Raw genomic sequence first — 15,031 nt, 5'->3', positions numbered from 1 at the left:
CAATTTTTTACACTGATTTTTTTATACTAAACTTTTACACACACATTTTTTACACTGAATTTTTATACACTGATTTTTTCACATTGAATTGTTTTAGACTGAATTTTACACTGAATATTACACACTGATTTCTTTACATTGAATTTCTATACGCTGAATTGTTAGACACTGAATTTTTATACAGTACATTTTTTACACTGAATTTTTATGCATTGATTTTTTTTACACTGAACTTTTATACACCAAATTTTTTACACTGATTTTTTTATACACTATTTTTTTACACTGAATTTTTATACACTGATTTTTTTCACATTGAATTGTTTTAGACTGAATTTGACACTGAATATTAGACACTGATTTCTTTACATTGAATTTCTATACGCTGAATTTTTATACAGTACATTTTTTACACTGAAATTTTATGTATTGATTTTTTTACACTGAACTTTTATACACTGAATTTTTTACACTGATTTTTTTTATACTAAAATTATATACACAAATTTTTTACACTGAATTTCTATACACTGAATATTTATACACTGAATTTTAAGACACTGATTTTTTTCAATGAAATGGTCAGCATAATTTGATGTAAAAAAAATTCACTTCACAAAATTCAAGCGCAAAAAATTCAGTTATATTCTGTAAATTCAGTGTAAAAAAAACAACCTTGCGTAACAAAGACACAAATTAACCTCCAATTGCAAGTTGAATAATGCTTATATTCAGGATGAAATACTTATATCTATCTTAAAAGTCCTGCTAATTTCTAGATGTACAAACATGAATTTAGAACGTCTTCTCAAGTCAAATGAATGAGCTTCATGGACGGATCATTTCACTATTTTTTAGTATTTCTTTCCAAAAATGTAGTCTCTTTTTCTGCTCGTTTATGCAGTGTCTTCTTTTACTCAAGACATAGAATAATGTCAATAATAATCATGAATATAATACACCTAGAGGCTTTTTGTCCGCAAAAACCATAATCCAAAATGACAGTTTAAAAAAAGCAGTTGGCAAGAATTGAAAGACAAATCATCTGGTGAGTGACTTGGCAGCACAACAATGGCAATCAAAGCAGTAAGATTGCGACGAGGCTTTCAAGTGTTTCCTGATTAGCCTGCAAACATGCGGTGCAAGTCTGCCAGATGACAATTCTTTCTTCACAAACTGCAACATCCACACAACAAAGAGCCTGGCCAGGCTTGACTAGCACTCTGCATGGGAAGTAACGCCCTGCAAATATCACACTTGGACTTACAACCGACCTTGTGAGGCCCTACAAGATACACCTGTTGGACTGACATACCTATATTTATTAGGGATGTATATTTATATATATATACATACATATATATATATACATATATATACATATATATATATATATATATATATATATACAGATATATATATATATATATATATATATATATATATATATATATATATATATATATATATATATATATATATATATATATATATATATATATATATATATATATGCGGCTTATATATGGGAAAATATATTTTTCTTCTAGGATTTAGTGGGTGTGGCTTATATATGGGAAAATACGGTACTACAAATCTAAGAAAGTAAGATTCTTGAAACGTGTCTTATTAAATATAAAAAGGATGTCCACTTCCTCCTTTATTGTCATGTGAGTGTTTGTAGTACAAAGGTGAAAAAGAGGACATGACCAGTGTTAAACAGTTCAGTTCTTTTGCAAACGGAGCCTAAAAAATATCCCAACTTCTTCTTTCCAGGCGTCACTGACTTCTCTCGGGGGGAACACAAAAAAGCAAATGAGAATGTCCTGAAGTCTGCTTCCAGCTCAGAGAGTTCAGGCCTGGCATTTTCTGACACTCCATCCTTGGACTTGGCAGGTGGAAGATAAGAACAGGACCTGGGAGGACTCACTTTCAATGGAGGAGTCCTGGGTCCTGGGTCCTGGGTCCTGGGTCCAGGGTCAGAGCGTCTGCACCAGCACGGGGAAGAGCAGCGACAGGTGCTCGGCGCCGCGGAGGGGGAGCTTGTGCGTGGTGTAGAAGTGGACCAGCTCGGGGATGGAGTCGAAGGGCGGGCTGGTGTGTCCCAGCACGAACCTGCCGTCCTTGCACTGGCTGAACCTCATGTGCATGAAACCCTGGCAGCTCCTGGGACCACAAGAAGAAGCCTGCGATGAGGAGACAACATGGCGGAGGCAGGAGAGGAGGCGGAACATGCAGCCTCTGCTTGCAATGTTAGAAGACGGTGATGATGATGAGGATGATGAGGGGTAAAGAGACAGGAAGTGGACTGTGAACGTGGCTGAGGAACATGCAGGACCTTGAAAAGCGAAGCAGCCATGTTGGAGGAGCCGTGATGGATGAGGTTCATTACAGAAGCAAAGCAGCGGGGGAGGGGGAGCTTGACATTGTTCTGGTAAAGCATACTTGCCAACCTTGAGACCTCCGATACCGGGAGGTGGGGGGCGTGGTTAATAGGGGAGTATATTTACAGCTAGAATTCACCAACTCAAGTATTTCATATATATATATATATATATATATATATATATATATATATATATATATATATATATATATTAGGGCTGCAACTAACGATTAATTTGATAATCGATTAATCTGTCGATTATTACTTCGATTAATCGATTAATAATCGGATAAAAGAGACAAACTACATTTCTATCCTATCCAGTATTTTATTGAAAAAAAACAGCATACTGGCACCATACTTATTTTGATTATTGTTTCTCAGCTGTTTGTAAATGTTGCAGTTTATAAATTAAGGTTATGTAAAAAAAAAAAAAAAAAAAAAAAAAAATTATATAAAAAAAATAATAATAAAAAAAAAAAAGCATGCGCATAGCATAGATCCAACGAATCGATGACTAAATTAATCGGCAACTATTTTAACAATCGATTTTAATCGATTTAATCGATTAGTTGTTGCAGCCCTAATATATATATATATATATATATATATATATATATATATATATATATATATATATATATATATATATATATATGTATGAAATGCTTGACTTTCAGTGAATTCTAGCTATATATATATATATATATATATATATATATATATATATATATATATATATATATATATATATATATATATATATATATATATATATATATATATATTTATTTTATTATACATATAAATAAACGATTTGATAATCGATTAATCTGTCGATTATTACTTCAATTGATCGATTAATAATCGGATAAAAGAGACAAACTACATTTCTATCCTATCCAGTATTTTATTGAAAAAAAACCAGCATACTGGCACCATACTTATTTAGATTATTGTTTCTCAGCTGTTTGTAAATGTTGCAGTTTATAAATAAAGGTTATGTTAAAAAATAAAAAAAATAAAAATAAAAAATTATTTAAAAAAAAAAAAAAAAAAAAAAAAAAGCATGCGCATAGCATAGATCCAACGAATCGATGACTAAATTAATCGGCAACTATTTTAATAATTGATTTTAATCGATTTAATCGATTAGTTGTTGCAGCCCTAATATATATATATATATATATATATATATATATATATATATATATATATATATATATATATATATATATATATATATATATATATATATGAAATGCTTGACTTTCAGTGAATTCTAGCTATATATATATATATATATATATATATATATATATATATATATATATATATATATATATATATATATATTTTATTATACATATAAATAAAATAAATACTTGAATTTCAGTGTACCGGAGGCTATCCAGTAGATGGCAGTATTGTCCTGTTTAACTTCTCCGTTCATGTCTGAGTATATCATTTCGGCCACCGTGTTCAATGGAGTAGTCTGTTCTACATAATGTACAGGCAACATAACAACATACACCTTCCCCTTCCAACTGTCCTGGATGAACTGAAATTCTTGTTTCCATTCGTTTTGGAACTCGCAAGCGTATTTCTTCATCTTGCTCGTCGACGGCGGCACCACTTCTGCTTGGTCTCCTTGTTGTGTGCGCAGTTGTGCACTCGACTCTCTAAAAGCCGTATATGTTATGACGTCATTGGGCAGGCAAGCTGTTTATATTGTGGGAAAGCGGACGTGAGAACAGGCTGTCCCCACTCAGGTCCGCATTGAGCTGGAGGGGGCGTGGCCTCCAGCTCATGGCTGAATACCGGTAGTTTGTCGGGAGAACATTTCTGCCGGGAGGTTATCGGGTGAGGCGCTGAATACCGGGAGGGTTGGCAAGTATGTGGTAAAGGTAATTACAATTTGACCAGTTTGAGACGTGAAGACGCTTCATCACATCCGACCTGTGTTCTGGTTGGATGATGTGACTCCTGGCCACGGAAATCACCAAAAATGATTCCCGGGCGCGGCCACCGCTGCTGCCCACTGCTCCCCTCACCTCCCAGGGGGGGATCAAGGGTGATGGGTCAAATGCAGAGAATAATTTCGCCACACTTAGTGTGTGTGTGACTATCATTGCTACCTTCAAAGCCTACTGAAAGCCACTACTAGCGACCACGCAGTCTGATAGTTTATATATCAATGATGACATCTTAACATTGCAACACATGCCAATACGGCCGGGTTAACTTATAAAGTGACATTTTAAAACTCCCGCCACACTTCCGGTTGAAAAACTCCTTTGGATATGATTTATGCGCGTGACGTCACAAAATGCACGGAAGTGGTTGGACCCCATCGGACCCGATACAAAAACCTCTTGTTTTCTTCGACATAATTCCACAGTATTCTGGACATCTGTGTTGGTGAATCTTTTGCAATTTGTTTAATGAACAATGGAGGCTGCAAAGAAGAACGTTGTAGGTGGGATCGATCGGTGTATTAGCGGCTAAGTACAATACTTACAGCAACACAACAAGGACTACTTACTACGCCTAGCCGATGCTTGCCGCCAAACCCACGGATGAAGTCCTTCGTCGCGCCGTCGATCGCTGGAACGCAGGTGAGCACGGCTGTTGATGGGAAGATGAGGGCTGGCTGGCGTAGGTGGAGCGCTAATGTTTTATCATAGTTCTGTGAGGTCCGGTTGCTAAGTTGCTAAATTAGCCTTAGCGTCGTTAGCAACAGCATTGTTAAGCCTTACCAGGCTGAGAATTTTTAACCGTGTAGTTACATGTACATGGTTTAATAGTATTGTTGATCTTCTGTCTATCCTTCCAGTCAGGGGTTTATTTATTTTGTGTCTATCTTCATTTGAGAACGATGCTATCACGTTAGCTCAGTAGCTAAGCGTGTCACCGATGTATTGTCGTGGAGATAAAAGTCACTTTAAATGTCCATTTCGCGTGCTCGACTCTCATTTTCAAGAGGATATAGTATCCCAGGTGGTTTAAAATACAAATCCATGATCCACAATAAAAAAAGGAGAGAGTGTGGAATCCAATGAGCCAGCTTGTACCTAAGTTACGGTCAGAGCGGAAAAAGATGCGTCCTGCACTGCCTCTCTAGTCCTTCACTCTAACGTTCCTCATCTACGAATCTTTCATCCTCGCTCAAATTAATGGGGTAATCGTCGCTTTGTCGCTCCGAATCTCTCTCGCTCCATTGTAAACAACGGGGAATTGTGAGGAATACTAGCTCTGTGACGTCACGCTACTTCCGCTACAGGCAAAGCTTTTTTTTATCAGCGAGCAAAAGTGCGAACTTTATCGTCGATTTTCTCTACTAAATCCTTTCAGCAAAAATATCGCGAAATGATCAAGTATGACACATAGAATGGATCTGCTATTCCCGTTTAAATAAAAAAAAAATAATTTCAGTAGGCCTTTAACTTGAAATACAATATGTAGGACACCTGGGTGACTTTGATACATTTGATCCATTAAAGCAGTGTTTTTCAACCTTTTTGGAGCCAAGGATTAGAAAATTTTTATTTTCTCCCCCCCATTGTTTACCTGTATCTCACCTTTTTTGTAAGGGGCGCCAAAAGTTGGCAGACTCGTCAGCGATCCTGTTCTGTCTCCCTGTAATGTTTGATCCTGTTCTGTCTCCCTGTAATGTTTGTCTGATCTTGAACGGGATTGCGCTGAAAATTGTCATTTCCCCTCGGGGATTAATAAAGTATTTCTGATTCTGATTTTTGCGTTGAAAAAGTGCGGAGGCACACACCAGCAGAAATTATTAAATAGTATTATTATACATAAAAATAAATACAAAACGGATGGAAAAAATGGCCAAAACTAAGCAAATAAAAACCGAAGGAAATCACAATATTGAGCTCATTTTGATTAATTGAGTAAATAAAGCTCCGTCGTGGCATTTGTTTAGTTTGGAGTTTATATCCGCTCACATTCCAGACTGGCAGCCATCCAAATGTGGAAGCAGACGTACGACTTTGCAGCTTGACCCACAGGAAGTCTGCACAAACTCCAGGTCCACTCGTGTGAGTCACGCTCAGGCGTGTTTGTGTGTGTGTAGCAGTGATGTTAGTGTGTGTGTGTGTAGCAGTGATGTTAGTGTGTGTGTGTGTAGCAGTGATGTTAGTGTGTGTGTGTGTGTAGCAGTGATGTTAGTGTGTGTGTAGCAGTGATGTTAGTGTGTGTGTAGCAGTGATGTTAGTGTGTGTGTGTGTAGCAGTGATGTTAGTGTGTGTAGCAGTGATGTTAGTGTGTGTGTGTGTAGCAGTGATGTTTGTGTGTGTGTAGCAGTGATGTTAGTGTGTGTGTAGCAGTGATGTTAGTGTGTGTGTGTGTAGCAGTGATGTTAGTGTGTGTGTAGCAGTGATGTTTGTGTGCGTGTAGCAGTGATGTTAGTGTGTGTGTAGCAGTGATGTTAGTGTGTGTGTAGCAGTGATGTTTGTGTGTGTGTAGCAGTGATGTTAGTGTGTGTGTAGCAGTGATGTTAGTGTGCGTGTAGCAGTGATGTTAGTGTGTGTGTAGCAGTGATGTTAGTGTGTGTGTAGCAGTGATGTTAGTGTGTGTGTAGCAGTGATGTTAGTGTGTGTGTGTAGCAGTGATGTTAGTGTGTGTGTAGCAGTGATGTTAGTGTGTGTGTAGCAGTGATGTTAGTGTGTGTGTAGCAGTGATGTTAGTGTGTGTGTAGCAGTGATGTTAGTGTGTGTGTAGCAGTGATGTTAGTGTGTGTGTAGCAGTGATGTTAGTGTGTGTGTAGCAGTGATGTTAGTGTGTGTGTAGCAGTGATGATATGTGCACCCCTCAACTCTCTGCTCCTGTGTGGAGGCCATTCATATTCATTATGGGGAGGATGATGTGTGCACTGAAGTGTGCTCTACCTGCCTGATTACCACTTAGGAGGTCCACTTTCACACCAAAAAAAGAGAGCTACAGAGAAGAAGAGCAGGGTGTGGGGGGTCAAGGACAGAGGCAGGCTGGGAGGCCACCAAGATGGATCATGCTAGTAATTACAAGCCAGCCATTAGAGCAGATAAGCATTATTGCAGCTGCAAGTGAGTAGCGGAGGAAGACAGCAATGCAAAGTTCGCTTGATGGATGAAAGGAGGAGGGTAGAGACGGATGGAGGTGTGTGTGTGTGTGTGTGTGTGTGTGTGTGTGTGTGTGTGTGTGTGTGTGTGTGTGTGTGTGTGTGTGTGTGTGTGTGTGTGTGTGTGTGTGTGTGTGTACAATGGAAGATGCTCATGGAGGTTACAATGCATGTTGTGGTCCTCGGTCTTTGCATGAGTCGTGTTTGTGGTAAGTGACTCTCGGGAAAAAAGTTCACTCAAAAGAACAAAAGTGAGGTTCTCCTCTTACTGGGTAAGAACTATGGCGCCAGATCACTGCAAATACATTTTGGTGCAGAAACAAAAACTTTGGAGTTGTAGAAAAAGTTGTAATGACACTGAAACAATTATTGGTATTGTAAAATGTTGAACTAAAAAGAAGAAGAAAAAAACAATATATATTTGGATTACAATTTGTTTTTCAATGCCAATCTGTTGTAATTGTTTTTTTCAGCATTTTAAGTGTTTTTATTTCAACTTTTCTTTTTTTTTTTAGATTCAGATTCCCTTTCTTCAGTTTAGACTTCCTGGCACAGTTTTTACTCTCTCAAAGTAGACATACAAAAGAGCATTAAAGTGATGTTTAAACAGCCTCCAGCTGTACAGTGGAACCTCGATTTACCTCTCTATTGGCAAACTTTTCCGTTTAAGAACCTTTAGATTGTTATTATTGTAGCAACATGGTTGTTACGTTTTTGAATTCACCAAAGGTACTTTCGTGTGTGCATGCGCATTAACAGTTAAGCTTGTGTTATTTTGTTATTTTGATAATGAATAGATTGTAGATCCATTACACACATCACACACACATATATATATATATATATATATATATATATATATATATATATATATATATATATATATATATATATATATATATATATATATATATATATATATATTATATATGTGTGTGTGTGTGTAGGGCTATATATATATATGTGTGTGTGTGTGTAGGGCTATATATATATATATATATATATATATATATATATATATATATATATATATATATATATATATATATATATATATATATATATATATATATATATATATATATATGTGTGTGTGTGTAGGGCTATATATATATATGTATGTATGTATGTGTGGGAAAAAATTCACAAGACTATTTCATCTCTACAGGCCTGTTTCATGAGAGGTTTTCCTCAATCCTCAGGAGATTTTTCCCACACATACATATTACGCTCTACCAGGGTATCGAGCACTATTTTTTGGCTAATTAAGACATATATATATATATATATATATATATATATATATATATATATATATATATATATATATATATATATATATATATATATATATATATATATATATATATATATATATATATATATATATATATATATATATATATATATATATATATATATATATATATGTATGTGTGTGTGTGTGTGTGTGTGTGTGTGTGTGTGTGTGTGTGTGTGTAGGGCTGCAACAACTACCGTAATTTCCGGACTATAAGCCGCACCTGACTATAAGCCGCACCAGCTAAATTTAGGGGAAAACACAGATTGCTCCATATATAAGCCGCACCCGACTATAAGCCGCAGGGTTTTGATGTGTAATTAGCGTAGTATATAGGGGTTCCTGCTACCACGGAGGGGATTGTCGGGACAGAGATGACTGTTTGGGAACGCAAAGCGTCCCATTTATTAACAGTAAATCTTTCAATCATTCAATCAAACTTTCACATCTTTGACATGGCGAACAGCATTCGTGCACCCTTGTATAAGCCGCAGGGACCAGAACGAGAGGAAAAAGTAGCGGCTTATAGTCCGGAAATTACGGTAATCGATTAAATCGATTAAAATTGATTATAAAAATAGTTGGCGATTAATTTAGTCATCGATTCGTTGGATCTATGCTATGCGCATGCGCAGAGGCTTTTTATTATTATTATTTATTTTTATTTTTATTAACCTTTATTTATAAACTGCAACATTTACAAACCGCTGAGAAACAATAATCAAAATAAGTATGGTGCCAGTATGAGTTTTTTTTCAATAAAATACTGGAAAGGATAGAAATGTAGTTTGTCTCTTTTATCCGATTATTAATCGATTAATCGAAGTAATAATCAACAGATTAATCGATTATCAAATTAGTTGTTAGTTGCAGCCCTAATGTGTGTATATTATATATATATATATATATATATATATATATATATATATATATATATATATATATATATATATATATATATATATATATATATATATATATATATATATATATATATATATATATATATATATATATATATATATATATATATATATATCAATCAATCAATCAATCAATGTTTATTTATATAGCCCTAAATCACAAGTGTCTCAAAGGGCTGTACAAGCCACAACGACATCCTCGGTACAGAGCCCACATATATATATATATATATATATATATATATATATATATATATATATATATATATATATATATATATATATATAACAACACGTGACTTGGTACAGTAGAACCAGGACCGCCTGTGTACAGTTTGTGTGTGTGTGTTTACCGTAGAGACAGTGAGTAGTCGCATCGGTTGGTCTGGCTGGTCCTCACCAGGTAACTACACTCTTTACTCAGCGTCAGCAGAGACTCTGCTTCGGACCGTGACAGAGAACCGTGGTACCACCTGGGACACAGAGGGAGACACAATCCGACAATTGAACATGAAAGATATCTTCTTAGGGACGCTGACTCAGCTAAATAAACAGTTTAGTATCTAAGTGTCTATCAATAAGATCACTTCCCAGTTGTTCTTATCCTAAACAGTTATTTCCCCTTATGAAATACAGTGAATTAATCAGTTCCGGGGTCAAACCATCATCAAACTGAACTGTCAGACAAGTGTGGGACCTCAAAGTAGGAGTACCTCAATTTAAGAGTGTTTGGAGATTAGAGCAGTCGCCACAAATTAAAAAAAATATTTTTTTATTTTTATTTTTATTTTTTTGTCCTGTCCAGCTTCTCAGGCAAATCATATAGTAGATGTAGATGCCCGTATCGACTGTTCACATTTACTTTACAAAAGAGAAGTGTAGGATACTTCTCTTGTGCCTTATTTGTATTTGACCACTACTGTTTTCTGTTTATTTGTTACTGACTGTGGCAGGACACCTCTGCCTCTGTTTCACTTTATGTTGCTGGTAAATAATATGCTTGTAGTAGTAGGCTAAAGTTAAATTATTTAGTATGCACTAATTAAAGGGGCAGAGCTTTAAGAGACATTTTAGCTTTTATATTTTATAAGATATATTTTTTGTAAGAACCACAATTAATAAATATATTTCAGTGAATAACTTATTGTTCAAATCTGTATATAAATATGTACATAAAGTGTTGTAATTATATTGTAAAATGGATGGATGGATGGATGGACGTTTAAAACAAAACATTAATTAGTAAGTATACATTTTTTGAGCCTTTTTAGAGAAAATTATATCATTGTAGTAAATTATGCAAATTACTCGATGATGTCATGGTGACCACACCCATAGCCACGCCCCCACAGGTATGTTGGCAGTTTATGGGAAACACTGTAGTGTTTTACTTCTTGTCTTGCACTCTCATTTTGGTGGCTTTTTCTCCTTTTTTGGTATTTTCCTGTAGCAGTTTCATGTCATCCTTTGAGCGATATTTCCCGCATCTACTTTGTTTTAGCAACCAAGAACATTTCAATTGTTTTCATCCTTCTTTGTGGGGACATTGTCGATTGTCACGTCATGTCCGGATGTACTTTGTGGACGCCGTCTTTGTTCCGCAGTAAGTCTTTGCTGTCGTCCAGCATTCTGTTTTTTGTTTACTTTGTAGCCAGATCAGGTTTAGTTTCGTTCTGCGTAGCCTTCCCTAAGCTTTTGTGTGCGTTTTGGCAAAAGGCTGGCGAATCCTCTCTTTGAAAAGATGCAGATGAACAAATGAATTAGCGCAAGAACCACAATGAATGATACCTGTCCTCTAAAACACCGACATTAAGTTCATATTTAACAATCAAAGCACCACAGAAGGCAGTAAAACTCATCAACAGCTTTTAAATGATCATTATGGAGTAAATGGTGCAGACAATTTAACTAGCATGTACAATATGCATTTATAGTAAGCCAGCTTAAGTGGAGTCAAGCATCTATTTGTGTGTTGAGAAACAGCACACCCTTTACACCAAGGATGAACAGACTCAAGTAAATGTGTCTTTTAAACCATCAAACCTAATTACTTTTTACTTTCTTCCTTCAGGTCTAATGAGCCCTGCTTAGCCGGAACACATTAACTCTTTACAGTGTCCCTGCTCATTAATGGATCCAAGTAAGCCAGTTAAAACTCAAGAAAAGTATCACTCCCCAGCCAAATATCCACTTGACCATGTATCCTGTTGCAATAATATAATATCACATTTAAATGTCTTCATCTACATTCTGAAATGATGGTAGAAAGCATCTAGTGTCGGAAATATGTTTGTTGTTTTTCTTATATACTGTATATGGCAGGGGTCACCAACATGGTGCCCGCGGGCACCAGGTAGCCCGTAAGGACCAGGGGCCGTACTTATCAAGCTTCTTAGAATTACTCCTAAGAAGTCTGCTAAGAGTTGACTTAAGAGTAAATAAATTCTTGGCTGAAAGCTGCACTTAAAAGTTAGTTATCAAGCGTCTTACTCACACTTTCAGCGAAGTGTAGGACTGAATCTTAAGTGTCACACTCAGAGCTGAATTACGACATTATTATGTGCCGTAAACGCAATTTTGGGGTGACGTCATTTCTGTGTCCATAGAAATGACCAATCACGGAAGGGAATCCCTTGTCTAAGAATAAAGAAATATCTTGGAAATATTTAAGTGGACAATGGGAGTGTATATTTTGACAATAAACTACAAAATAATACAAAACAAACTAGTCCCCGCCGGCACTCACGCTACCGCTCCCTCTCTTCTCTCGCCCACACACTCACTGACGTCACTCACCTCACGGCCACACACATACGCTACTGTCATAACATTTTCTTTCCAATTCATTAATTAGGCAACTAATTTGAAACTGGTGTGGGTGGCTCTATATATACTAGCCCACTGCAGACACATGCAGAAATCAACAAGGAATCGAAAAGTATTAAATCTGTGACAAAAATAATATCCGCTCTGTCTAAACGATACCGTTTGATCAGCTGCTCGTCATCAAAAAAAACAAAACATTGTTCCGTTCCCTGAACATTCGCGCACGTCTCTCTCGCCTCAGTGCCATCCCCTGCTGGCAACTCCTAACCACTTAAGACACCTCTGAAGGTCTCTTAAATATCGTGGAGAGTAGGAGTGATTCTTAGACTTAAGAACGTTGATAAAAAGCTTTTATTCTTAAGTTTGAGAGTAGGACTAAATTTCGCAAATTCTCAGGACTTAAGTGTAAAATGGCACTCTAAGAAGCTTGATAAGTACGGCCCCAGATGAGTAGCCCGCTGGCCTGTTCTAAAAATAGCTCAAATAGCCGCACTTACCAGTGAGCTGCCTCTATTTTTTAAATTTTATTTATTTACTAGCAAGCTGGTCTCGCTTTGCCCGACATTTTTAATTCTAAGAGAGACAAAACTCAAATAGAATTTGAAAATCCAAGAAAATATTTTAAAGACTTGGTCTTCACTTGTTTAAATTTCATGAATTTTTTTACTTTGCTTCTTATAACTTTCAGAAAGACAATTTTAGAGAAAAAAATACAACTTTAAAAATGATTTTAGGATTTTTAAACACATATGCCTTTTTACCTTTTAAATTCCTTCCTCTTCTTCCCTGACAATTTAAATCATTGTTCAAGTCAATTTATTGTTTTTATTGTAAAGAATAATACATAAATTTTAATTCAATTCTTCATTTTAGCTTCTGTTTTTTCGACGAAGAATATTTGTGAAATATTTCTTCAAACTTATTATGATTAAAATTCAAAAAAAATATTCTGGCAAATCTAGAAAATCTGTAGAATCAAATTTAAATCTTATTTCAAAATCTTTTGAATTTCTTTTAAAATGTTTGTTCTGGAAAATCTAGAAGAAATAATGATTTGTCTTTGTTAGAAATATAGCTTGGTCCAATTTGTTATATATTCTTACAAAGTGTAGATTGGATTTTAACCTATTTAAAACATGTCATCAAAATTCTAAAATTAATCTTAATCAGGAAAAATTACTAATGATGTTCCATAAATTCTTTTTTTAATTTTTTCAAAAACATTCGAATTAGCTAGTTTTTCTCTTCTTTTTTTCGGTTGAATTTGGAATTTTAAAGAGTCGAAATTGAAGATAAACTATGATTCAAAATGTAATTGTCATTTTTTTCGTGTTTTCTCCTCTTTTAAACCGTTCTGTTAAGTGTAAATATCATTAATTATTAATAATAACATAGAGTTAAAGGTCAATTGAGCAAATTGGCTATTTCTGGCAATTTATTGAAGTGTGTATCCAACTGGTAGCCCTTCGCATTAATCACTACCCAAGAAGTAGCTCTTGGTTCAAAAAGGTTGGTGACCCCTGGTGTATGGGCTCCTGGCATCCACACTCTATGTCCACAGTGGGGTCCGGGGGCCACATTTGGCCCACCGAGTTGTTGTTTTGGGTTGCCAAAGGATGTGAACTAGGGCTGGGCGTTATATCGATATACTCCATATATCGCGGGGTTGTCTCTGTGCGATATAGAAAATGACTATATGGTGATATTGGAGTATACGTTCTCATGCAGTTGCTTTTAGCTGAGGGCATTAAACTGACCATCTATTTGCTGCATTGTTAGCCACCTCGTACTTGCTGTATTTTACCAGTTAGAATGCATAAAAAAAGAAAAACATAGGGATTGTGAATGATAGGAAAAAAAGTCAAAATAATGCAGTTCACCTTTAATATCTAATTATAAACATACTTCAACTGCATTTTTTTGTTAGGCTAAAGTCAGCCCTAACCTGGAGAACAGAGGCGTCAAAGTGGTTTTCACTGAGGGCCACATCCAGGGCCGGCCCGTGGCATAGACCGTATAGGCAAATGCTAAGGGCGCCGTCCATCAGGGGGCGCCACGCCAGTGCCAAAAATGTTGGAGAAAAAAAAAAGAAAAAAAAGTTGGTACTATTATTTCTAAATACAAAAAATAGTCCCACGTTAATTAAAATGCAAAGTAAAGCCTATTTAATAGAAATATTATTTGTTACAACATTACCCCCCCCCCCCCCCCCCCCGCACGGTGCGCCCCCTCCCTTCCAGTATCATGACTCTTACCACATCAAAAAATCAACACAAGATGTCAAAACGGCCAAAACTGTCAGGTGCCCAGGGAAGAAAAAAATAGAAAAGAAGAGGAGGAGAAACGAGAAAAGACAGAGGTAGCAGGTAGGTAACGTTAGCCTACATGAAATTATTTGTCTGTTACAGAATGTGATAGTAACCTGGCTTTTTAGCATTAAGCTAATGTTACATGATTCGGCAATTGCTAATCAATAAATA

The 15,031-nt window shown here is 35.9% G+C and overlaps 1 protein-coding gene across 1 annotated transcript in view; it reads right to left on the bottom strand.

Moving 5' to 3' along the window:
* Positions 1-1,656: 1,656 nt before the first annotated feature.
* The window catches only part of LOC133635021 (SH2 domain-containing adapter protein D-like), a 110,479-nt gene continuing 97,104 nt past the window's right edge, over positions 1,657-15,031 (bottom strand). The window contains 2 exon segments of the mRNA XM_062027721.1: positions 1,657-2,166; positions 10,079-10,198. Of these exon segments, the coding sequence (XP_061883705.1) occupies positions 1,980-2,166; positions 10,079-10,198 (307 nt within the window). The 3' untranslated portion in view covers positions 1,657-1,979.

Source organism: Entelurus aequoreus, linkage group LG19 (genome assembly GCF_033978785.1).
Source record: "Entelurus aequoreus isolate RoL-2023_Sb linkage group LG19, RoL_Eaeq_v1.1, whole genome shotgun sequence".
NCBI classification, from domain to species: domain Eukaryota; kingdom Metazoa; phylum Chordata; class Actinopteri; order Syngnathiformes; family Syngnathidae; genus Entelurus; species Entelurus aequoreus.
The sequence above is the reverse complement of the archived record's forward strand: the minus strand, read 5'-3'. Positions and strand labels throughout refer to the sequence as shown.